Raw genomic sequence first — 22,335 nt, forward strand, 5'->3', positions numbered from 1 at the left:
GGCGTCCCCTGGAGACCAAGAACGCAGCGCTTCCGTCTCTAAGCCCGCATGTTCCCTCCCTGGTTACCCGGGATTCGGGGTGGTAAGCTTGAGGCTCCTAGACATTCTGTGTCTTCAGAGAAATCGGATAACGTTCTTGTTTAGCCTTACAGACCTGGTAAAAGGTTTCTTCCCTTCTTTGGGGAACCTTCCTCTCACTTCCTAGAATTTAAGTAAAATGAATGACCTCCAGCTAGCCGGCAAGCCTGAAAAAAAAACCAGCCCCGGCCCTGACCCAAGCCCCAAGCCCGCAGCTCGGTTCTGTGGTTTTCTCTTTCACTTCTAGTGCATCGACAGAGCTAGAGACCTGCTGGACGCTGAGTTAACCGCGATGGCGGGAGAGAGCTACAGTCGGGCATATGGGGTGAGTGTTGATCACTCTGCACGGGGTTGTTGTAGAGGCTCATCCCAGTTCTTTTTTCAGCGTGGCCGAGTGAGTACTCCCCGGCTGCTGGGAACGTGCCTGTGTACTCTGAGCAGTTACCCTGTCACCAGAAGGAACGACTGAAATGAATCCTGGCTTTTGGATTGTTCATGCGGTATTAAGTTGGAATGTGATTTGCTTCCATCAGGCCATGGTCTCTTGCCACATGCTCTCCGAGCTGGAGGAGGTCATCCAGTACAAACTTGTCCCCGAGCGACGGGAGATCATCCGCCAGATCTGGTGGGAGAGACTGCAGGTGAGGCTGCTAGAAAGCTGGGGGTAGCCTGCCCGCTCTCCCTCCCCGACTCTCCCTCAGCACACGCTCCCTGCCTCCCCGCAGAGGCTGGGGTGGCATTCGCCACAAAGAACTCAGAGGCTGTGGGCCTCAGCCCTTAGCTGTGAGCGGGTGAGCGGTTCTGCGGCCTCCTCTTATCCTTCTCTAGTAACGCAAGAAAATGTCTGCAGTAAATGACGCTTTCAGACAGCCTGTTGAGAACCGTAACCTCAGAATCAGTGGTTCTCGGCTTCAGCTGCCTGATAGGATGACCTGCCTGGATTTTTAAAATCTGGATCCACAGGCCACTTCCCAGACCAAATAAAACAGAATTTCTGGGGATGGACCCAGGATCTATCTCTTCAGCTGCCCCAGATGCTTCCAGTATGTGGCCAACACAGAACCACTGTTCCAAATGCACTTGTTGGCCGCCTGCATCAGCTTCTCAAACGGGGTTGCCTGATGTTTCAGCCGACTAACCCCTGCCATTTACAGTCCCTCCGGTCACAGACGTGCACAGTCTCTCTTCTACCGAAGTTTCCCTCATGGAGAAACTTCTCCAAGCCCTCCATTAGTGTTTTCCTTGTACATTCTGATCATTTGAGCATGAGGCGCGGTCAGTTCCAGGTCTGGGAGTCAGCAGTCTTAAGTGTTCTTGGAAAGGACAGTTCTCCCATTCCTTGAGTCGCTAGGAGGGCAAGTTCATTTGCAAAGGAGAGAAAGCCTTCGCTGCTCCGGAAGCCGCTTGTCGCCTGTGCATCATAATCAGTGTCCTTGGTTTTACACTGTTCCTCTTGGCCCATCCACACCTATTTCCAAATTCTGTCTCCGGGCCAGTCAGGGTCTGTGGTTCCAGGCCCCTCAGTAGGCTGTGACAAGACCTTTTCACTGCAGGCTGCATTCCTGTCTGGGAAGCTCAGGGCACATTCCACTGGCAAGGAAAGATCAGTGGGCAAAGGGGCGTGTGTGAATGTAGTCGTTTGTGCTCTGAAGTGAGCACATGCGGTTCTTTCGTATGTTTTATTAGCAATTATGAAATGCCCAGTGAATGTTTTGATGGAAAATTGTCAGTTGGACCCCAGAAAAGAATTCCACAAAGCAAGCATTTCCCACCTGACTTGTACACACACACACACACACCCCACCCCCGGGCTTTTTTTTAAGTGCCCGTAATGGGTTGAAGAGTTTCCAAATCAGAGATCTGATGAGTCTTCTGCCGTTCTAACAAGGGAGGCTTTATCCAAATAGAGGCCCAGAGGGGAGTGGAATAAACGCGTCTTGGGAAGGAGAAACCCGTGTTTGACTTTACCATCTCCAAGACACCGTTGGCATCTCAGGCCTTTGCGACTTTCCCACCTTGAGACAACAAGATGCTTTTTGGCTTACAAGGAGCCAGATTATTTCAGCATCTGGAAGAAACTAGCAGATGGTGAGAAGATCCCAAAACAGTCACTCAATGTACTTTTTCCTGTTTTCATAATTTTCCTAATCGCCGTTGTTACACTTAATGGGATGGAAAGATATGGTCCAAGACCTGAAAATAAAGCATTAAGTTTGTGGTAAGAACTTGGCTCTCGTGGGTGGCTTGCTGTCCAAGCGCTCAATGAGCCACCTCTATTAGAGAATGGCCATTTTGTGGTCAAGTCACTGAAGCTGAAATCCCCTGCCAGAGCCTCCCATGGGGCAGTTTGAGGTGTCAGCCTGACTTGCCTTAGGTTCTTAATTTAGGATCCCACTGGATCCTGTCATATTTAAAAGCCTGAAACCATTGTTGCTAGACAGTCAGACTCACCTCCGTGGAGGACGGCTCCTTTGGTTCCATTTGTCTCTCAAAGGGACAGATTTGCCCACGAGGGGACAATTCCTGCTCTGGGTGGTTTGTAATCTCTACAGCCAACATGGGGCTCAAACTTACAACTCTGAGATCAAAAGTCCATGATTGACTGAGCCCCAGAGAAGCTGAAGCAAAAAAATCAAAGTTAAAAATGCATTATTGGGGCACCTGGATGACTCAGTTAAGCATCTGCCTTTGGTGCAGGTCCTGATCCTGGTGTGTCAGGGTCGAACCCCACATCAGGCTCCCTGCTCAACCAGGAGTCTGCTTCTCCCTCTGCCTCTCACCCCACTCGTGCTCACTCTCTCACTCCCTCAAATAAATAAAGAAAAGCTGTATGAAAAAAAGAAGATTGGCTTTTAAAAAAATGCATTATTTATACTCCAGAAAAGAAATTTTAAAAGGTTTAATTCATGTCGCCCTCATCATAGCCCTATGAAGTTGGTACTATCTTTACCTCATTTTAGCGGTTAAGTAACGCGTGCAGCGTCCCACATATGGAAGGTGGCAGGGCCAGGACTCGAGCACCAGACCTGTTACTCTCCTGACCCTTGGATTTGAGAGGTTCCTAAGAAGTGTTTTTCTTCACAGCACCCGTCACTCGAGAAAGCTGAGGTTGTAAAAATGCATTTCTTTGTCGGTTCGAGGCAAGTCTTTCTGTTGCTTGTTGGGGGTTAAAGCTATAGCAGAGGACATGCCTGACTCTCCCTCCCAAACGTTCCAGGGCTGCCAGCGCATCGTGGAGGACTGGCAGAAGATCCTGATGGTGCGGTCACTTGTGGTCAGCCCTCATGAGGACATGCGGACCTGGCTCAAGTATGCCAGCCTGTGTGGGAAGAGCGGCAGGCTGGTGAGTGACCCCGCACGGGGTGGGGTGGGAGGCCGGGGAGGGAACGGCGCTCCTGGTCCCGTCCTGTCTATAACCCGACCTGTCTTGTTTTTAAGGCCCTTGCCCATAAAACCTTAGTGTTGCTCCTGGGAGTCGATCCATCTCGGCAACTGGACCATCCTCTGCCAACAGTTCACCCTCAGGTGACCTACGCCTACATGAAAAACATGTGGAAGAGCGCGCGCAAGGTCTGTATCCAAAACCCGAGCAGCCGCGGAGCGCTCCTCCCGAGCGCCCACTAACCGGCCTCTCGCCGCCTCGGGGCCCAGAAGGGAGCAGCACCCAAAGCGCCATGTTGGGGTTTGCTCCTGTTAGGAAGCTGTTTGGCCCGATTTCCAGAGTGAATCGTATCCGAGGGCCTCCCGGATGCCATTGATGGGACTGCCTCGTGAGGTCCCGGTTGTATTTCTTAGCAGACGGAGTAGGCGGGAACGTCGAATGGGCACGATTTCTGCACCACACCCCCCCCCCCCGCCTCCCAAGAAAAGGTGGGCTGTTCAGTACCCAAAAGGCAGCATATTTGTGAAAACAGAGACTGGAAATTTCACAAGACCACTTTGGTTTTTCCAGCTTCTCGTCTCCTTCCCAGTCATCAGCTGGGATCCAGAAGCAGCAACACCCAGAGTGTCATGCTGCATCCAGTAGGGAGCGTCTCCTTGGAGCCGGCGTAGAATTCCTCTTCCTTTGTTTACAGACAGGTCCTTCCCTGGACAGGGAAATAGCTGTTGCTCCCAGGGAGCCGGCGGGGGGGGGGGGGGGGTTGGTTTTATTTTTTGAAATGATCTCCCTGGATGATGGTGTTGATTAACAAAACGCTGGCCCTGGAGGCAAAATCAGCACCTGCTCTGGCTCCTCGTGCCCCTGACCAGACAGAGGGAGTGTCCCAGCCCTCCTCTCCCCACTGTGGCCCACGGCAAGGCCTGCCGGGAGAAAGGAGCGCAGAGCCACCTGTGCAGGCGAGGCTGTGGACGGCACGCTTAAGGAAATCCAGGACGGTGTCTAGAGATTGACCTCTTTTTGGGTGCCTGACTCTGGGCCTGCAAAAGCGTCCCACAGTGGGATCGGGAACCCTGCACCCCAGTGCTGGGTTTTCATCAGGGGTTCACTTTAGTAGGAATGGTCAAACTCCGTTGTCCACGTGCATCGTTTGGGGCCTTGTTTTCTTTTTGTTGTTTTTGGGAGTTTGGTTTGGTCTGGTTGTTAGTCTCTGCAAATTTCCCGGGTCAGAGCACTTCTGATTCAAAGTCCAACCTTCCTCCAGGCAAATGAGAAAAACAGAAGGTGCTGGATCTGAGTGTGGTCTGGTTTCCTTCCCGGGTACAGAGTCCAAGTGTTTGAACGTTCTGCCGAAGGCAGGCAGCAGGAGCCTCTTGGCTAATGTCACAACCAGGGAGTGGCTCCTTTCAATAAATGACCACAGCCCAACCTCTCTACACATTACGGCCTCTTCTTAGGAGCCCAGACTCTGATGGGAGGCCATGAAATGACGGGCATTAGAAATTCAGAAACCTTTTTGAAATCAGGTGCTTGGACTTCAAGCCCAGACCTAAGGTTGTCGCATCTTCACGGGAGCTCAGGAGTCACTCACAGAGAACCAGCTACATAATAATTGCACTACTGAGCAAGCCCCTTTTCCTCTCTGAACTTTACTTTCCTCCACTACAAACAATTCAGTAAGCCTTGCATAAGGAAGCCTTGTATCCTGCCTTGCGTAAGGCGGGTAAGAGAGTTTGAGAAAAGCAGAGCCTGCTCTGCAGGAAGACGTCAGGCAGAAGGGGTATGTCCCATGTTTTCCTAGACAAGCCACTTCCCACAATCTAGAGACAGGCCAGTCTTTCCATGAAACCTCACCAAACTGAGGACATGCTCGCCAAGCGGGAGTACGACGCGCAGCTGAAACTCTGTGCCCAAGAGAAACCCCTTCCTCTGATCGCCCAGTCCTTCATCTGTAAGACAGAAAGAATCCATTTTTCCCTCCTCGCTTCCCAGAGGTGGAGAAAAGAGCATATTTTAGTAGAACACTTTGAATTCCTTCAAAATAAGTGGTCTCCATGCCATGCAGTAGAAAAATATCGATTCTCCAGTGCTGGATAGGGTTACTTAATACTGAGCTTCAAATCCAAACTACTGTGCAGCCCTCCCTGGTTTGGGCAGTTTATTTTTTGTTCAGCGCTTGGTTGAGTCTCCTGAAAGGAAAGTAAGCTGTGTGTCTGGACTGCCAGCGACGCGGAGCGTGTGGGCTCCGACCAGCCTTGGCGTCCCAGCTCCTGCTTCAGTCCTCACGTGCTTGACGGGCACGCTCGGCACACCGGCTTATCAGTCCCCCTTCTCGGGCTGGATCTTTCCAGGGCTGCCTCTCCATTCTTCCTTTCCTTCTTAATCGGTTGTAAGTCTGGTCAGTGCAGTTCTCACAGAGGAAAAAAACTACAGAAACATTTATCACTTCTCAGGTACGGGCTGCTAATGTAGTTCATTTTTCAAAGCCAGGGTGAGTAATGGAACCCCGTGAAGGCAGCTGTCTGGTGGGGGGACAGGTGTCTTGTTAACTGTCAGAACATCTGCCTGTCTGCCCTGTCCCCGTGTGCGGATTAGCTGCCTGACAAATTGTTAGTCACATCATTCTGGCTCTGGGGTGAGCCATGTCTGTTCACGCCAATTAATTTCTTATGTTGAAACGTGTCTGAGGTTGGTCCTGGCCTCCAAGCCATGAGTTGTATTTTCCTTGAAGACCATCACGACTGACATGTTTCAATTTTTTTTTAAAAATGGAAGGAGACTATTCCGACCTTATTTATTTGAAATGTTGATTATTCCCCCCATTTTCTTCTGCAGCAAAGAACACATCGCCTCTTTTTCACTCTCTCGCATACCATCCCCACCCCGCCCCACTGTCGTGGTGGATTCACATTTCACCATTTTTTCCACTGGAGCTTTTCATGTATGCTCTATCTCTACCTGTGAAGCCCTTTAAAAATAGTGGGGACCCCATTTATCAGGATGCTGACGTGAGTGGATGTGGGGGCTTCTAGAGATGACTGGTACCTTAGTCCCAGATCTCTGACTCTGCGTCTCTGCCCTTCCCTCTTTCAGTTCCCTGTTCCCAACCCACATGCTTCTGCTCACTTTGTGTCAGGTCCCGTAGTGTAGATAGATCGAAAGGCTTGAGGATGCTGTGAATGTTTCGCTCCTAAGCCACCCCGTTCACCTAGACATCTGTCTGCTCAGCCAGTGTCCTCCCCCTGCTTCGCTCGGATGGATGGATGAGGGCCTTCACCCCATGTCTGTGCTCTTATTTGGGTACTGAGGGTTCTGTCGGACTTTTAAAACTATAGTTTGGGCTCTGCTGGAGTGTCCAAGGTACTTAGAGTTCTAAACAAGTACGAAAGTTTTACGGGCCTGAAAACAGTCCCCCAAGGAGCCTGGTTTTGCCCCCTGTGTGTTGCTGGGAAGTAAGCAGTTGTTTCACATTTCTTCCTATAGATTGTTATTCGGGGGAATCAGGCAAGGAGTTTATCGAAATAACAGTGCAGTTAGCCAAGGAGAGCTGAGGCTTGAGTTGGAAAAGTATGAGTCTTCTTGAAAAGCCCAACCATCTCCTAGTGCCATGCCCTGGGCCGCCTGTTATAGGGCACCCTTGCCCTGTGCTCCAGGGTGCTCTCCTGGGAGTGGGGGCCGGCTCACAGGCTCATCAGATGATCGGGGGGTTCTCTTTCGTGAAGCCAGGCTGAATGCTGAGTGGCTCCTGTGTTCTTGTCTTGTGCAGATCGACGCCTTCCAGCACATGCAGCACTTCGTGCAGACCATGCAGCAGCAGGCCCAGCACGCCATCGCCACCGAGGACCAGCAGCACAAGCAGGAGCTGCACAAGCTCATGGCCCGGTGAGGGGTCCCCGATGGCCGGAGCCGGTTGCGGTCCCATCCCCCCCTGCCCCAGCAGCCTCTGCAGCGTGGCGGGAACACTCAAGGCTCCCTGGGCAGCGAGCTCCCAACTCCGCTTTCGCCTTTTGCAGTAGGAACCCCAGGCAGCCATCAGATCGTGCTGAGTCACTCTCTGCTCCTCTCTGCCCAGGACTGAGCTCCAGGGCATCCAGGTGCTGCTGCCTTCCTGGTGTCTGGCCTGAGAGACCCCTTGTCGGCCAATACCAGCTCTGCTGCTGCTTTGATGTATGACTCTGGATGGGTCACTTAACCACTCTGTGCCTCAGTTTCCTCATCATATAAAAAGGAGATGCTGAGGGCTCCTGTTGGTTGGGGTGGTAGAAGGTGGTATGAGGGTTAGTAGAATAAACACGTTGACCATTTAGAGCAGTACCTGGAAGAGAGTAGCGATCAGTAAATGTGGGTTGTTATTGTTATCATGGTAAATACGATCTGTTATAAATGATACATATAGTTATAACATATAACATGGTGCGTGATACAATATAATATGTCGATACGTAGTCTGTCATTTATTATAAACTGAGGAGAAGGGAGAAATGAGGGGAAGCCGGTAGCAAGCAAGAGGAAGAGCTACTCAGCAGCCAGCACCCCCACCAAAAACTAAAATCGGGGCAGGCAGGTCCGTATAGACCTACCCTGTAGCAGGTACTGGTCGACGCTGGCATTGAAATACAGGTCAAGGAGAAGAGCTGATACGTTCAAAATGCATCCCTCAAGCCCGTTTCTTCCCTCCTGTGTGGTTGAGAACCCTGTGCTTCCATCCCGTTGCTTCCCGGCAGCAAGTGTAGATGTGCTCGGCCGACGAAATGGGCCGTTCTCCTTGCTGGGGGGCGGGGGGAGCTAGCATGTGGGGGTAGAGGCATGGGGGTCGTTTCTCTGTCCCCAGGTGTTTCCTGAAGCTCGGGGAGTGGCAGCTGAACCTGCAGGGCATCAACGAAAGCACCATCCCCAAGGTGCTGCAGTACTACAGCGCGGCCACGGAGCACGACCGCAGCTGGTACAAGGTAGCCCCGCCTCCCCGGGGGGACCCCCGCCCCTCCCAGCCTTGCCGGTGCCGGTCCTGGGCTGGGGATTCACCTGTTTGCATGCCAGGAGCCAGTCTGTCAGAGCCCCCGTACGGGCTTCACTGTACAGGAAGATAGATAGAGTCTTATTGGAGAAACACTCTATCACGCCGTTATCCCGTGTGTGGCACAGGGGAATGCTGTTGTCTTCTAGACGCTGAGCTGATTGTTTGCCCACGAGCATCTGGACGCATGGTTAATCTCTGGAACTTTATCTTCCCATGGGTCATCTGTTCCTACCCGGCTTCTTCCTGATTTCCATCCCTGCCTGCTCCTCGTCTAAGAACTTCGCTTTCTCTGTTTTTATTGGAAAGCTCTGGGTAACATCCTGTTATGGCGTAGGGAACTTTTCAGGAAGATAAACAGAATTAGGAAATGTATCAAAGATGTGGTTGAGTGGGAGAGGAGGGGTTTGGGGAAGAGCACGTAGCCTTAGTTTTTTAGGTCTTCCCTGAGGGACCTACCTCCCAGTAATAGCTGCTTGGTACACCAGACGCCATTGACTTCTTTCCAGCATTTCCTTAACTTGCTAATACTTTGCGCATTAACCCCTCTGAGATCAAAACATATATCTGAAGACACAGAAGCATGTACAGTAAAAATCGTACCCTGATTGAAGCATGCTTCATTCTGATCTGAAAAATGCCCATTTCGTGGCAGCAGCAATAATTACTCTATCTAGGACAGCCCCAGTTCTAGGCTGGAAAAATAAATCGGATAAACCCTGGATTAGCTGGAACCTTACCAACTGGAAATGTCTCCTAACCAGGTTACTTTTCTTCCCTCACATTCTAGAAAATAAATCACAAGGGGAAAAAAATTGGTTCCAGGAATTTCAGGTTTTCCTTTGTATGGGTCCTTTTGGGTTTATGCTGTCTTACTGTAATGGTGCAGTCCTGTGTGTGTGCAGAGACTGTTTCTGTCTTGCTCACCATGTCCCCTGGCTCCATGCCTGGCACATAGTGGGTAAAACAAAGCTACTGAATAAGTGAAGGTGTGAGGACACAGGCTGGGTCAGTGCAGAATTGTGACTCATCAAATAAAGGTCAGTTATGATCGACCTACTCTGCTTAGGTAGAAAAATGGACTCATTTATGTTAAAGAAAGATTTTAGCAAGGGATGCAAAGGAATTTCCCGATTATCCAGAAAGTATATCCCTTGCAGGATTTAGTTTCCTGTCATCACTGCAAACTCGCGAGGCCCCAGATCAGGGTGTGCCTCGTGCTGTCTGCACGAGGCGGTGCTGCACCACAGGTCACCGCAGCTCTAAACCACAGAGCGTGGGTGGTTCCTGCTTTACCAAAATAAGCACCAAAGACTTCTCCCAGCAAATAGTCAGTGGGCATTGGTTCTCTGACAGGCCACACACGAGCCGGATGGGAGAGCTGGACAGATGAGTGACATTTCCCCCGTGGCGTGTTCCTCTCGATGTGCTCCCTTTCCCACTGACCTAGGACCCGGTTAAGTCTTTCACCATCACGCCCCTACACGTGTGCTCTCGTAAATTATGTTTCACATACGGCTGCCAAAGGAATCTTTAAAACCTAGAATGAAATGGGACCTCCTTGGCCTGATACGTTAGCCCGTCCGCAGTCTGACCCTGCCCTTTGCTAACCTTCCCCCTACTGCTGTCCATCACGGCCTGTGCTCCAGTCGGATCTGTTTCTTTGTTTCTTATGAACTGCCCCATGCTGGCCACACTCCATCTTTGTCCCTAAGCTCCTCAGGCTGGGAAGTCCCTGCTGTTGTCCTCTTGTCCCCACTTTGCCCATCGAAGGCTGCTCTTCAGCCCCTACCCCAGAAGCCTGCCTCCACGAAGCCTGCCCGTTGTCCGTCTCTCATTGCGCCCTCACATTTGCCTGTCCTCGGGTTGCTGGGTGCCCACCAGACCAGAAGGGCCCTGAGACAAGGACCCGGCTTGCTCCTCTTTGAATACTCCTCCCCTCCCCCCCGCCCCCTGCGGCCCTCACCACAGTCCTGCCACAGTAATGAAGGAATCAGGCTGAATCTGGTAAAAGGCCCCATTCCTGAGTGTTTTCGGTGAAGTTTTGCTCTGCTGGCCACTGAGAAGAAAGGGCAGGCCCAGCGCCCTGCCTCAGCTTTGGCCTCGAGCTCCTCTAAGGCATTGGAGCTCAGGCCCCCTCCTCCTCGGCTCTCGCCCCACGCAGGCCTGGCACGCGTGGGCGGTGATGAACTTTGAAGCCGTGCTGCACTACAAGCACCAGAACCAAGCCCGTGACGAGAAGAAGAAGCTGCGGCACGCCAGCGGGGCCAACATCACCAGCACCACCACCGCGGCCACCACCGCGGCCACGGCCACCGCCACCGCCACCAGCACCGAGGGCAGCAACAGTGAGAGCGAGGCTGAGAGCACCGAGAACAGCCCCACCCCGTCTCCTCTGCAGAAGAAGGTCACCGAGGTACTGTCCCTCCCTCCCCCAGTGAGGGCTGAGCCCGGCACCAGGCGCTCTGAGGAGTGGGGCGGTGGTGGCACGCAGGGGGTCCTGGGTTTCGCTCTGAAGGAAGAGGAAGCCGGGTGGTGTGGCTTATTTGCCAGCCGGCAGTGTTCGAGACCGTGCTCGCGAGCCCGTGTTTGTGTTGGAAGCGCGGCTTTAGCCCCCAAGCCGAAGACTGAGTTTCTGGTCATCCTTCCCACGAGAATGAGCTCATCCCCTTAAAGCCTGCACCTGGCCGTGTGGGTGGCCGTGCGGGTGGCCATGCGGGTGGCCGTGCGCATCTGTGGGTCCGCTTGAGGACAGGAGGCGGCATCCATCCTCTGCTTTTTCCTCTCCGCCCACCGCCCCGTCCCGCCGCCTCCCCTCCGGCTGTCCTTTCAGAGTGCATGGGGGCAGCTGGCAGGCCCAGAGAGCAGCGTGTTCCTCCTCCGCCCGCTCTCCCTGCCACCCCTGTTTAAGAACCCACCATTAGTCCAAGGTGATAGCGACTATGACACATTCGGCATTTCCTGAGTGCTTGCTGTGAGCCAGTACTAATCGAGAGGCGTCTCGTGCAGTCACTAATTTAACCTCATAACCTCTTTGAGGCAGGTACTGTTCGTATGCTGGGAGGCCCATTTTATGGAAAAGAAACTAAGCCAAGAGTGTCCATTAACATGCGTGTGTTCCAACAGGATTTGTCCAAAACCCTCCTGATGTACACCGTCCCTGCTGTCCAAGGCTTCTTCCGTTCCATCTCCTTGTCACGAGGCAACAACCTCCAGGACACACTGAGGTATCAGAGCGGGCAGGGCCCCGACAGGCCGTGTGCACAGCAGGACACGGAATTACTCGTGAGGTCCTCCTTCCTTCCCCACCCTGATGAGCGTGTCCAAGAGGAAGGCTGACCAGCCTCCACCTGCCCGGGCCGGGGAGGAGGCGTGGCCTGAGAAGGCTGCGCGCGCACTCCGGCAGGGAGGGAGAAGCGGAACTGTTTGTGGCACTAGTGCTGGAAGCCCCTCGGCTTTTTTTTTTTTTTTTTTTTTAAGTTTTATTTGAGAGATAGTGAGTGAGAGAGAGAGAAGGAATGGGGGAGAGGCAGAGGGAGAAGCAGCTCCCCACTGAGCAGGGAGCCCAACATGGGGTTGATGTCAAGATCCTGAGATGATGACCTGAGCCAAAGCCAGATGCTTAACTGACTGAGCCACCCAGGTGCCTCGCCTCAGCTTTGAGATGCCACTTAGAGTGGCCAAGACAAATGGCCCAGACCGGCCAGCCCAGAGACTGTGGGTGACAGGGGCAGCTGAGTCCTGCATTTACCCTGTTGCCGCTGGTCTCCGGGTGACTTTCTGTATGTGCGAAGATTCTCCATAGGTTGTCCCTGGGCTCATCCGTTAGATTTCTGAGCTTAGACGATGCTGAACCCTCTACATTATCTGGAATAAAATAAGCATTCACTTGGGATGCCCCTCCTGGTGTTGACCCAAGTATTAACAACCATCCCCAACCACCCTTCCCAGGTGGTCCCCGAGACCAGACACTGTAGAACCACTGATTTGAGGCCCTGCCAATTATTCTTTATTTTTAAGAGTTATTTATTTTAGAGGGACAAAGTGTGAATGGGGGGAGAGGCGAGGGGAGAGAGAGGGAATCCTCAAGCAGACCCCTGCTGAGGGCAGAGCCCGATGTGGGGCCCAATCCCAGGACCCTGAGATCATGACCTGAGCCAAAATCAAGAGTCAGACACAACTGACTGAGCCACCCAGGCACCCCTTTGCCAATTATTCTTTTCTCAAGAGTCTTAAAGATTAAAAAAACAAACAAAAACTGGGAAACTCGATTTTCTCTGATTTTCTTACTTGTCTTCTCCAGAGTCCTCACCTTGTGGTTTGACTACGGGCACTGGCCAGATGTGAATGAAGCCTTAGTGGAAGGGGTGAAAGCGATCCAGATCGACACTTGGTTACAGGTGAGGCGGGCTCAGGTCTCCCTCCTGCTCTGTCTCCTCCTGGGATCATGCGGTGATCAGTGAACAGCGGTCAAGGAGGGCGGGATGGGTCCCAAGGTCGAGACTCCATATTTTCTTAGTTTCTTCCAGAGAACTGAAGGGAACTGAACTGAACTCTTTTAGAGTTCCACAGCATCTGCCACAACAGGTTTCGAGAGCTGGTCACTGCCCAGAATAACAAGTAGTTGTTTCTGCGCCTCACGCGCTGCGCGCCGTGTCTTTCTGAATCCAGGTCATACCGCAGCTCATCGCGAGAATCGATACGCCCAGGCCCTTGGTGGGCCGCCTCATTCACCAGCTTCTCACAGACATTGGCCGGTACCACCCCCAGGTATGTGGGCCCCCGGGCAGTTCCTCCTTGAACCGGGGACCTTTCGATCTGAATCCCACCCTTTCCTAAAGCTGCTCTAGGGACTTAAGGCAGGAAACCGGGAACCAGGCATCCCCTCTGTCCAGCCGGCGGGCCCAGGCCCAGGGGCCTTCCTGAGGAGAAAGAGCCCTCCCCGCATCTGAGTGATGGACTCAAATCAGTGTCAGCAGCGTCCTCTCCGTCTCTCTTCTCTTCCTGAAAGTCCGAGTTTGCGAGTGTTCCTTCCATGTCTGCCTCAGGCCCTCATCTACCCCCTGACCGTGGCCTCTAAGTCCACCACGACGGCCCGCCACAACGCAGCCAACAAGATCCTGAAGAACATGTGCGAGCACAGTAACACCCTGGTCCAGCAGGCCATGATGGTGAGTCGGGCCCCCGCCGGTGCTGCCGGCAGGAGGACCTGCTGTCTCTCCCACACAGGCCTTTCAGTCCGTCAGCTCATCCTCGGTGCCTCTCGCTTTCCCCCTTTGGTCCAGGTGAGCGAGGAGCTCATCCGCGTGGCCATCCTCTGGCACGAGATGTGGCACGAAGGCCTGGAAGAGGCCTCCCGTTTGTACTTCGGGGAGAGGAACGTGAAGGGCATGTTCGAGGTGCTGGAGCCCCTGCACGCCATGATGGAGCGGGGCCCCCAGACTCTGAAGGAAACATCTTTTAATCAGGTATGGGATGAGAAAGCACGGCATGACATGACCCAGAGCCTTTACCAGACCCCTTTCCCTCTGGCCTTCCTCCTGACTTGAATAAAACACATTCTGATGGAGGTCATGAGATATAGAAACACCAGCAATTTAATCGTCATGAACTTATGAGAACCCTCCCAGACTTTAACCAGGAAACCATGAGATCCTTGCTGAGCTCATCTTGCCTCTCCTTCCTTTGCCCATAAGCCATCCCAGGACTGGGTCCAGGACGGGGCCTCCCCACTGCCCTGGCTGAACCTTGTGAAGGGCCACAGCCGTCCAGCCGTAGCGTGCGGCCGAGCAGTTGTGCTGTCTGCTTGGGGCTTCAGCATGGGGCGTAGTCCACGCTTGATGGCTCACAGGCGTGCCCTGCTTCCCCACCCAGGCATATGGTCGAGACCTAATGGAGGCCCAAGAGTGGTGCAGGAAATACATGAAATCCGGGAACGTCAAGGACCTCACCCAAGCCTGGGACCTCTATTATCACGTGTTCAGACGGATCTCTAAGCAGCTGCCCCAGGTAGGGTCTTCGGGCTCTAGCGGCGTTAACCATCATCATCCCTTAGGTTTTCCTTTTTGTGAATGTTCTGACACTAATTCTAAAGCCTCTGGTTTTACTTTTATCTGCAAATTCTAGGACAAGTCATTGCTGTTAGCAATCTATTAAAAAATACCTAAATTGCATGTAAGCCCCTCCCCGGCGGCAGCGAGCTGACCCCTGTGGTACTTGTTCACAGCTCACCTCCCTAGAGCTGCAGTATGTGTCCCCCAAACTTCTGATGTGCCGGGACCTTGAACTGGCCGTGCCTGGAACGTACGACCCCAACCAGCCGATCATTCGCATTCAGTCCATAGCGCCGTCCCTGCAGGTCATCACCTCCAAGCAGAGGCCCCGGAAGCTGACGCTCATGGGTAAGGACGCCTGTGCTCCCGCCACCCTGGCCGAACCCCTCCCCTTTTCTGAGGTCTCCGCTCCCCGTTCACAACACTCATCTTCCCATGCGGCCTCTCTCCCGGGTTTATGGAGAGAGAAACAGAGCACAAGCAGGTTCCCCATCACATCCTCCCCAGGACTCCTCGTTTGTTCACCCCGTTGCGGTGCTCACGGGAGGCCTGAGCACCCTGCAGAGCAGGCGGAGGGAACCGCAGAGGTGTGCGGCGTGGGCAAGTGGGGAGGCAGGCGGCTGCAGGGGACTGACAGGGCCAACAAAGGGGCATCCGGGGGCAGGTGTGGTAGATGACGAGCAGGGCCGAAGAAAGGGCTCCTGAGCCCTCGAATGTTCTCCTTCACCATCATGGTCTCCCTCGGTGGGAAATGGCTGTGTGAAAGGAACAAACTGACGTGGAAGTGAGTTCTCACGGTGAGCTCCGCGGCCTACGCAGGGTGGCTACGGGAGGCCCGGACGCTCGGGCGGCCCTCCGAGGGTTCTCACTTTCAATACAGCTCATGCTTTTTAATGCAGTAGTTAGTCACCAGCCCAGTTTGTCGTGGTTCCCAGGAGATCATCTCTCCGTGGGCTGGCGTCTCCTGATACTCAAACATGGGCCAGTCAGGCTCTCCACAGTATTGCATGAGAGACGTGAATGAAGGACCTGTTTCCTTCTGTGAGCAGAGTCGAGAGGCAACAGTGAGAAGCTATGACTCACCCCCACCCTCCAGACCCGAAAGGGCCAGGAACCCATCGAGAACACATAACCTAGAAAGAGAGGCCATCCACCACTGGAGCTGTAGCCCAGGGGGAGGAACACTGGAAACTTCTAGAACGGGAGACTGGCCCGTTGTCAGGAGCAAACCCTTTGGCCTCTCCCTCTTCCCACCTTCTGATTTCCCTCCTGCCAGCGCCCCCCTTGATCAAGCCCAGCTGGGAGCTGAGGTGATGCAGTCTCCAGGGGCCAGGCTTCACAGGCCCCATCGAGACAGCAGGGCGGAGAGTGGGCTGTGAGGGGAGCATGCAGAATGACCACCCCTGCGGAATCGGTCCTGATCTCCAAAGACAGCTGTTTTTAATTTTATTTATGTTTAATTTGACCAGCATTTCATTGGGGGACGATCAAAAGCGGGGCCATTCTTTTCATGAGTCCTAGGGTACTCTATGTTCGTGTGCAAGTGGGGCTGGGCAGGGTACACGTAGGAGCTTGGGGGTACAGGGCTGGTCCGTGCTAACTGCTCCCACCATTCCCACAGGCAGCAACGGGCATGAGTTTGTTTTCCTCCTGAAGGGCCATGAAGACCTGCGGCAGGACGAGCGAGTGATGCAGCTCTTCGGCCTGGTCAACACCCTTCTGGCCAACGACCCGACGTCTCTTCGCAAGAACCTCAGGTAGTCAGGACCTGGTGGCGGGTTGGGGGGAGGTCGTGGCACGACAGCGATGTGACTGGTCACCTGGGCTTTCCTTACATCCCTCCCGTGTGGTCGTGTCCCTCCACGAAAGCAGTTCTAGACCTAGGTACCTGGCAGGAAGTCATCAGTAGCCAAGGCGTTAAACACAGCAAAGAGTTGTCCCTACGTTTGCGTACTTTGAAGGGAAACGCCTGTAACAACCACCAGAGGGTCCGGAATGGAGCAGCCCGTGGCCGTGAGACTAGAGACGCTGCACGGCCGGTGTGTTTAGCTTCCCCGGCCGCCGCGCTCTCTTCCTCCCCTTTTTGTTGAGAACACGGATATTAAGTTGGAAGTTGTTTTGGCCTGAGACAAGATCTCTGGGCTGCTCCCCGCGGCAGTGCGGAGGCTGGTGGCGTCTTCCCAGCCACGGTGCGAGGTCTTCGTGAGCACCTCCTCCCTGCAGCCCTCGGGGTAGGGTGGGAGGGTGCTGAGCCCGCTCCCCTGTGTTGTGTGGGGGTCGGAGGTGCACTCTGCTTACATCCAATAACCAACCCTGCCTTCCGGGGGCGCCAGCATCCAGAGATACGCCGTCATCCCCTTATCCACCAACTCGGGCCTCATCGGCTGGGTCCCGCACTGTGACACGCTGCACGCCCTCATCCGGGACTACAGAGAGAAGAAGAAGATCCTTCTCAACATCGAGCATCGCATCATGTTGCGGGTACGTGGTGAGGCCTTCACGGCCTTGATGTAACTTGCCAGTCGGGAACTTTCGACAGAGCTGCCATTCTCGTCCTTCTGTGTATGTGTGGAAAGTCTGTGTCACCAGAAAGTCTGGTTGGGAGACAAAGCGAGTCCTAACAGATTATCTCTAAGGAACAGGACCGTAGAGCCCAGAAATTAGGTGTCCAGCCTTCTAGGTGAGACTGGACGGTATTGTTGATCAGGGCATCAACTGATGGGGATGGGGCACGGGCCACCCAGGAAGATGACGGCAGTAGAGACGCAAGTAATAAGAGATCTGTCACCCAAAACCTCGATGCCTCCCACGCTCTCCTTTGCACCAGCAGGCTTGTGCTCAGGTGGGACCTGACAGCTCACCCTTTGGCCCTGGCAGTTCCCACGGTCATCCGGTTCTGTTGGCCACACCCTCCGCCCCCTCTTTGGCACTGTTCTTATCTCCTTTGGGCTGGGGTGGTGAGATCAGAACCCAGCTCTGCCTGGGTCCAGAGCCTGATGTCCCCCTGGGTTGAAGCTGCCGGTCCAGGGCTGCTCACCAAGCGCTTGTGTCCCGATGCAGATGGCTCCAGACTACGATCACCTGACGCTGATGCAGAAGGTGGAGGTGTTCGAGCACGCCGTCAACAACACCGCCGGCGACGACCTGGCCAAGCTGCTGTGGCTCAAAAGCCCCAGCTCCGAGGTACGACCCGCTGGGCTCCTCGCACCGGCACTGCTTTCCGGTCTGTTCACGTGCACCCGGTGGACTTGTCTTCGGGACGAGCAGCTGTGGACTGTGCACCGTCTTTTGTTACTGAGATTACGTGGGCGAGCCGTGCCGTTCAGCGGATACGGATTTAGTCATTTAGTGTTTCTCCCGTTTCTTGCGATAGCATTTGAGCTGTGTTTATAGGAAGGATATTAACCGTATTTTGCATGTTAGAAATTTCCTGCTTATTTGGTTTTTTAATTTTTGTTCTGGTATGTTCCTTGGTTTGGGATTTTTGTTTTGTTTTCGATGTGTAGACACTTTTAAAAGTTGGAAGTTACCGGATTTTTTATCCTTTTCTTTGAAGTTTCTACCTTCAGTGCTCGCTTCGGCAGCACATATACTGAAGTTTCTACCTTCAGCTTTATATTTGGAAAGGTCCTCTCTGCCTCAAGATTGTGTATCTTTCTACATTCATTTACTTGTACTGATTCTAAAACTTGTTTTTCCATTTAAATCCTCAATCCAATTCGGAATTTAAGATTAAAGATACAGATTTTACTTTTTTGAGATGATTAGCCAACACCACAGTATTTACCAAATACTCCTTCCTTTTCCTACTGTTTAAGAAAGTCCATTTTTATTATACAAAAAACTATTCTCTGCCATTGGATTTCTTTCTGGGGCTTCTGTTTTATTTCATTGATCTCTCTAAAGCTTATTTCTCTTCAAGTACCATACTGTTAATACAACTGTTTTGTTTTGTTTTTTTAAGATTTTATTTATTTATTTGACAGAGATCACAAGTAGGCAGAGAGGCAGGCAGAGAGAGAGAGGGAGCAGAGAGCCCGATGCGGGGCTCGATCCCAGGACCCTGAGATCATGACCTGAGCCGAAGGCAGAGGCTTTAACCCACTGAGCCACCCAGGCGCCCCTGTTAATACAACTGTTAATGAAAAGTCGCTCCTCATTGGCTATTTTAATTTTTTCTTCTTCCAGATAAATTTTGGGGTCATTTTGTCACAGTCCCCCCAAAAAAGAGCTACTGAATTTTCAGCGGAATTACATTAAATGTATCAAATAATTTAGGGAGTTATTACATTTTTACCGTCTTAAATGGACATGTTCATTTATTTGGGTCTTCACGTTCCTAAGCAAAGTTAACTTTTTTTTTTTACTCATCTGTGTTCTGTACATGTCTAAGTTTATTACAAGCATAGTTTACCGCCGTTACAATTATGATTGAGATCTTTATTCCATTTTATGTTTTTACCTGGTTACTGATGGGACATAAGGAAACAACTGATAGAGGTGTAATTCTGTTGAAGCTAGTTAGCTTCTAGAGCCGAGGTTCATGTGCGCTCCTGTGTTCCAGGTGTGGTTTGACCGAAGAACCAACTACACCCGCTCGTTAGCGGTCATGTCCATGGTCGGGTATATTTTGGGCCTGGGAGATAGGTGAGTAAGTTGATTTTGGTTTTGTAGTCTTTTTCTACATGGTACCTTTCTTAAGTAGTTTCCTTTTGTTTTCCAGTCAGATTTATGACCATTTGGTAAATAATTGTATTTTGTACCTCTGGCTCTTCTTTGCAGTATCAACCTTAGTCCCTTTTTATTATCCATGTAACAGAACAGCCCAGCAAACTAAAGAGAGGAAAACCTCAGTTCTAGGGTACCACCTTCTTTACAGGCTGGCTTAATATGTTAAAAACCATACACAGGGGCACCTGGTTGGTTCGGTCACTAGAGCGTGTGATTCTTGATCTCTCGGGTTTGTGAGTTCAAGCCCCGCATTGGGTATAGAACTTATTTTTTAAAAAAATTTTTTTGATAGATTTTACTGATTCCGTAAACATTTATCAGTCACCACTGTGCTGGGATAAATAATATTTCTGTAATTGAAACCAACCACAGTAGGTCCCTCTGATATTTCTGAATAATAAATTGTATCCACATGCACTGACTGAAAAAGGAGTTAAGGAATATTCAGAAATTGACTCTCTAGAAGTCTTTGAAAAACTAGTTCCTTGGTGTCTGCTCTCTCCTGGGATCACGTCTCATGCAAATATTTGAGAATAAAAATAATTTTCTCCCACAGAAATAACAAATTCTTGTTTTTAAAAAAGAGCCAGGAGAATTCCTAGTGACAAAAGCCAGATGACCCTTCCTAGATGGGGATGGGTGCTGAGGGGTGAAGACAGAGCCTCGTCACTCTGAGACGCCAGCACTGCCACACAGGATCCATCTTGTAACCACAGATCTCAGGAACACAACTGTGTTACACGCTGATCCCTCTCCGTTGCGGACCTAGAACAGGGATCAGTAAACTTTCTCTGTAAAGGGCCAGATAAGAAATAATTTAGCCAAACAGAGAAAGACAATTATCATGTGATCTCATGTTATGTGGAATTTGAGAATCAAGGTAGAGGATCATGGGGGAGAGAGGAAAAAATGAAACGGAATGAAACCAGAGAGGGAAACAAACCATAAGAGACTCCTAATCTCAGGAAACAAAGTGAGGGTTGCTGGAAGAGGGGTGATGAGTGCTGTGAATTGTGTAAGACTGATGATTCACAGACCTGTACCCCTGGAAGAAACAGTATATTATATGTTAATTAAAAAAATAAACGAAAAGGTAAATAAGCTTTGGCTCCCTCCCCAAAAAGAAATAACTTGGGCTTTGCTGGCCGTATGATACCTCACAGCTACTCGTGTCTGCCTGTGACACAAAAGCGGCCTGAGATAGTACGTGGCAAATCGACAGGGCCATGTCCAGAAACACCGTGTTTCCAGAGGCAGGTGGGGGCTGGCTTTGGCCTGTGGGCGGGGCCTGGACTATCCCATCCTTGTTGATTTATTCGTCAGTGCCGCTCTAGTGACCCCTCCGTGCTCCCCTGTTTCTCAGACACCCGTCCAACCTGATGCTGGACCGGCTGAGCGGGAAGATCCTGCACATCGACTTCGGGGACTGCTTTGAGGTGACTGCATGTTCCAGAACACCTGGTCAGGCTTACCTTGCCAGATGACCCCCTCTCACCCTCTGACCGTTCAGGCAAATTTAAGCGCAAAATGCATCACCCTGATCCCTGCATCTCCTACCAAAGACGCAGAAAGTCAAACTAAGACGTGAAGTCCGTGCTCGTTGGTACTTGCCGTAGTTGGACTCTAATCCTTTTTGAGGCGAGGGCCACTGTGCACACGCCTCTGAGTGGCGGAATCTTCATCCCTGAATTGGCCTGCTGGTCAGAGGCCTGTTGTGATGCACGCTGGTCCTTTTCCTTTGTTCCCTCTATCCGTGTGTCTGTGTGTGTGTCTGTGTATGTGTGTCTCTTCAGTTATCTTTTAAATCCCTGTGACAAGTCCCCTCACTAAACTAAAACTACTTCATTTCTGTGTCCTCATTGAAATCAATGCAAAGAAAAGCTACCTGCCTTTGCCTGGCTTTATCTAAAGAACATGATCTAGCCTGGAAAAGAAATTAATTAAATAAAATACAAAACAAAAGGAAAAAAAAAAAAACAATCTAGCCACTGGACCTGGTTTTTCTCTTTTATGTCCCCATAGGTTGCTATGACCAGGGAGAAATTCCCAGAGAAGATTCCGTTTAGACTAACAAGAATGCTGACCAACGCTATGGAGGTGAGCGGGTCTTGGGAACAAGCTGCTTTGGAATGGGGCCAACACAGTCAGGCCCAGCGCTGCACACGGGCTGGCTTGTTCGGGCTTATCAGTTCCCCAGAACGCCTGCGTTGGTTCTGTGGTTGTTTTCTGGTATTTTCCATCGTGTTAGAAATGATCAACCTTTGAGAGTCTCACCATGCTTCACGTCAGACCTTGTGTCGTATGAGTCACAGGCCTGACCTGATTGATCCCTTGCTCTGAACACGTTCCCAGCATGATACACCAGTAGTGGCCTGTGTCTGCTTCCTCAGTGCGGGTGACAGACCCTCTCAACTAGCTTCGGGTCCTGAGGCCATCGGGGCAGGGCCGGGGCCATTGACTTCCGTGACGAGTGGCTCTGGTGCTGCAGGTCACCGGTCTGGATGGCAACTACAGGATCACGTGTCACACGGTGATGGAAGTGCTTCGGGAACACAAGGACAGTGTCATGGCCGTGCTGGAGGCCTTTGTCTACGACCCCTTGCTCAACTGGAGGCTGATGGACAGTGAGTGTCAGCAAGTGCCACGGAGCGGCAGCCCATCCCCTCGGATCTGGGAGTAGGTGACATGTTACATGTCACCAGCCTCGCCCCCTGCAGGCCTGGAGCCTGAGCTGGGCTACTGGGCTGTTGCATTGTGTTTTCGCAGAGCTGGTCCAGTGGTGGAAATGAATTTCAAGTATGTTTTCTTATTAACTAGAACAAAAACGCCAACCACTAATTTAAATATTAATTATGATACTTTCAGGATAAGCCCTGGTGATTTTTGTTTGTTTGGACTTCATGCAGAGTAGCAAGCTGGACTCTTGACAGGAGACACAGGTGCTTGTGATCTGTGATCTGGGGCGGCAGCATCTCCGTCTCCCCTTTGCTGCTCCTCCTCAGAAGAGGTGACGGACCCAGGGGTCTCACCCGCTGCCCATCGGTCCCGCTCTCACCTTCTGTTATCTGGTCCACAGCATC

At 51.9% G+C, this 22,335-nt stretch overlaps 1 protein-coding gene across 1 annotated transcript in view; it reads left to right on the plus strand.

The window, feature by feature from the left end:
* Positions 1-22,335, plus strand: part of MTOR (mechanistic target of rapamycin kinase) — a 123,692-nt gene that overhangs the window by 94,505 nt on the left and 6,852 nt on the right. The window contains exons 33-53 of the mRNA XM_080802636.1: positions 326-403; positions 612-719; positions 3,296-3,421; positions 3,517-3,648; positions 7,224-7,339; positions 8,289-8,406; positions 10,636-10,887; positions 11,598-11,698; positions 12,775-12,871; positions 13,143-13,241; positions 13,520-13,642; positions 13,757-13,939; positions 14,346-14,480; positions 14,698-14,872; positions 16,146-16,281; positions 16,858-17,005; positions 17,585-17,707; positions 19,089-19,171; positions 20,619-20,691; positions 21,278-21,352; positions 21,744-21,879. Of these exons, the coding sequence (XP_080658762.1) occupies positions 326-403; positions 612-719; positions 3,296-3,421; positions 3,517-3,648; positions 7,224-7,339; positions 8,289-8,406; positions 10,636-10,887; positions 11,598-11,698; positions 12,775-12,871; positions 13,143-13,241; positions 13,520-13,642; positions 13,757-13,939; positions 14,346-14,480; positions 14,698-14,872; positions 16,146-16,281; positions 16,858-17,005; positions 17,585-17,707; positions 19,089-19,171; positions 20,619-20,691; positions 21,278-21,352; positions 21,744-21,879 (2,617 nt within the window). The remainder of the gene's footprint in view (positions 1-325; positions 404-611; positions 720-3,295; positions 3,422-3,516; positions 3,649-7,223; positions 7,340-8,288; positions 8,407-10,635; positions 10,888-11,597; positions 11,699-12,774; positions 12,872-13,142; positions 13,242-13,519; positions 13,643-13,756; positions 13,940-14,345; positions 14,481-14,697; positions 14,873-16,145; positions 16,282-16,857; positions 17,006-17,584; positions 17,708-19,088; positions 19,172-20,618; positions 20,692-21,277; positions 21,353-21,743; positions 21,880-22,335) is intronic.

Source organism: Martes martes, assembly GCF_963455335.1.
Source record: "Martes martes genome assembly, chromosome: 4".
Lineage (NCBI taxonomy): Eukaryota > Metazoa > Chordata > Mammalia > Carnivora > Mustelidae > Martes > Martes martes.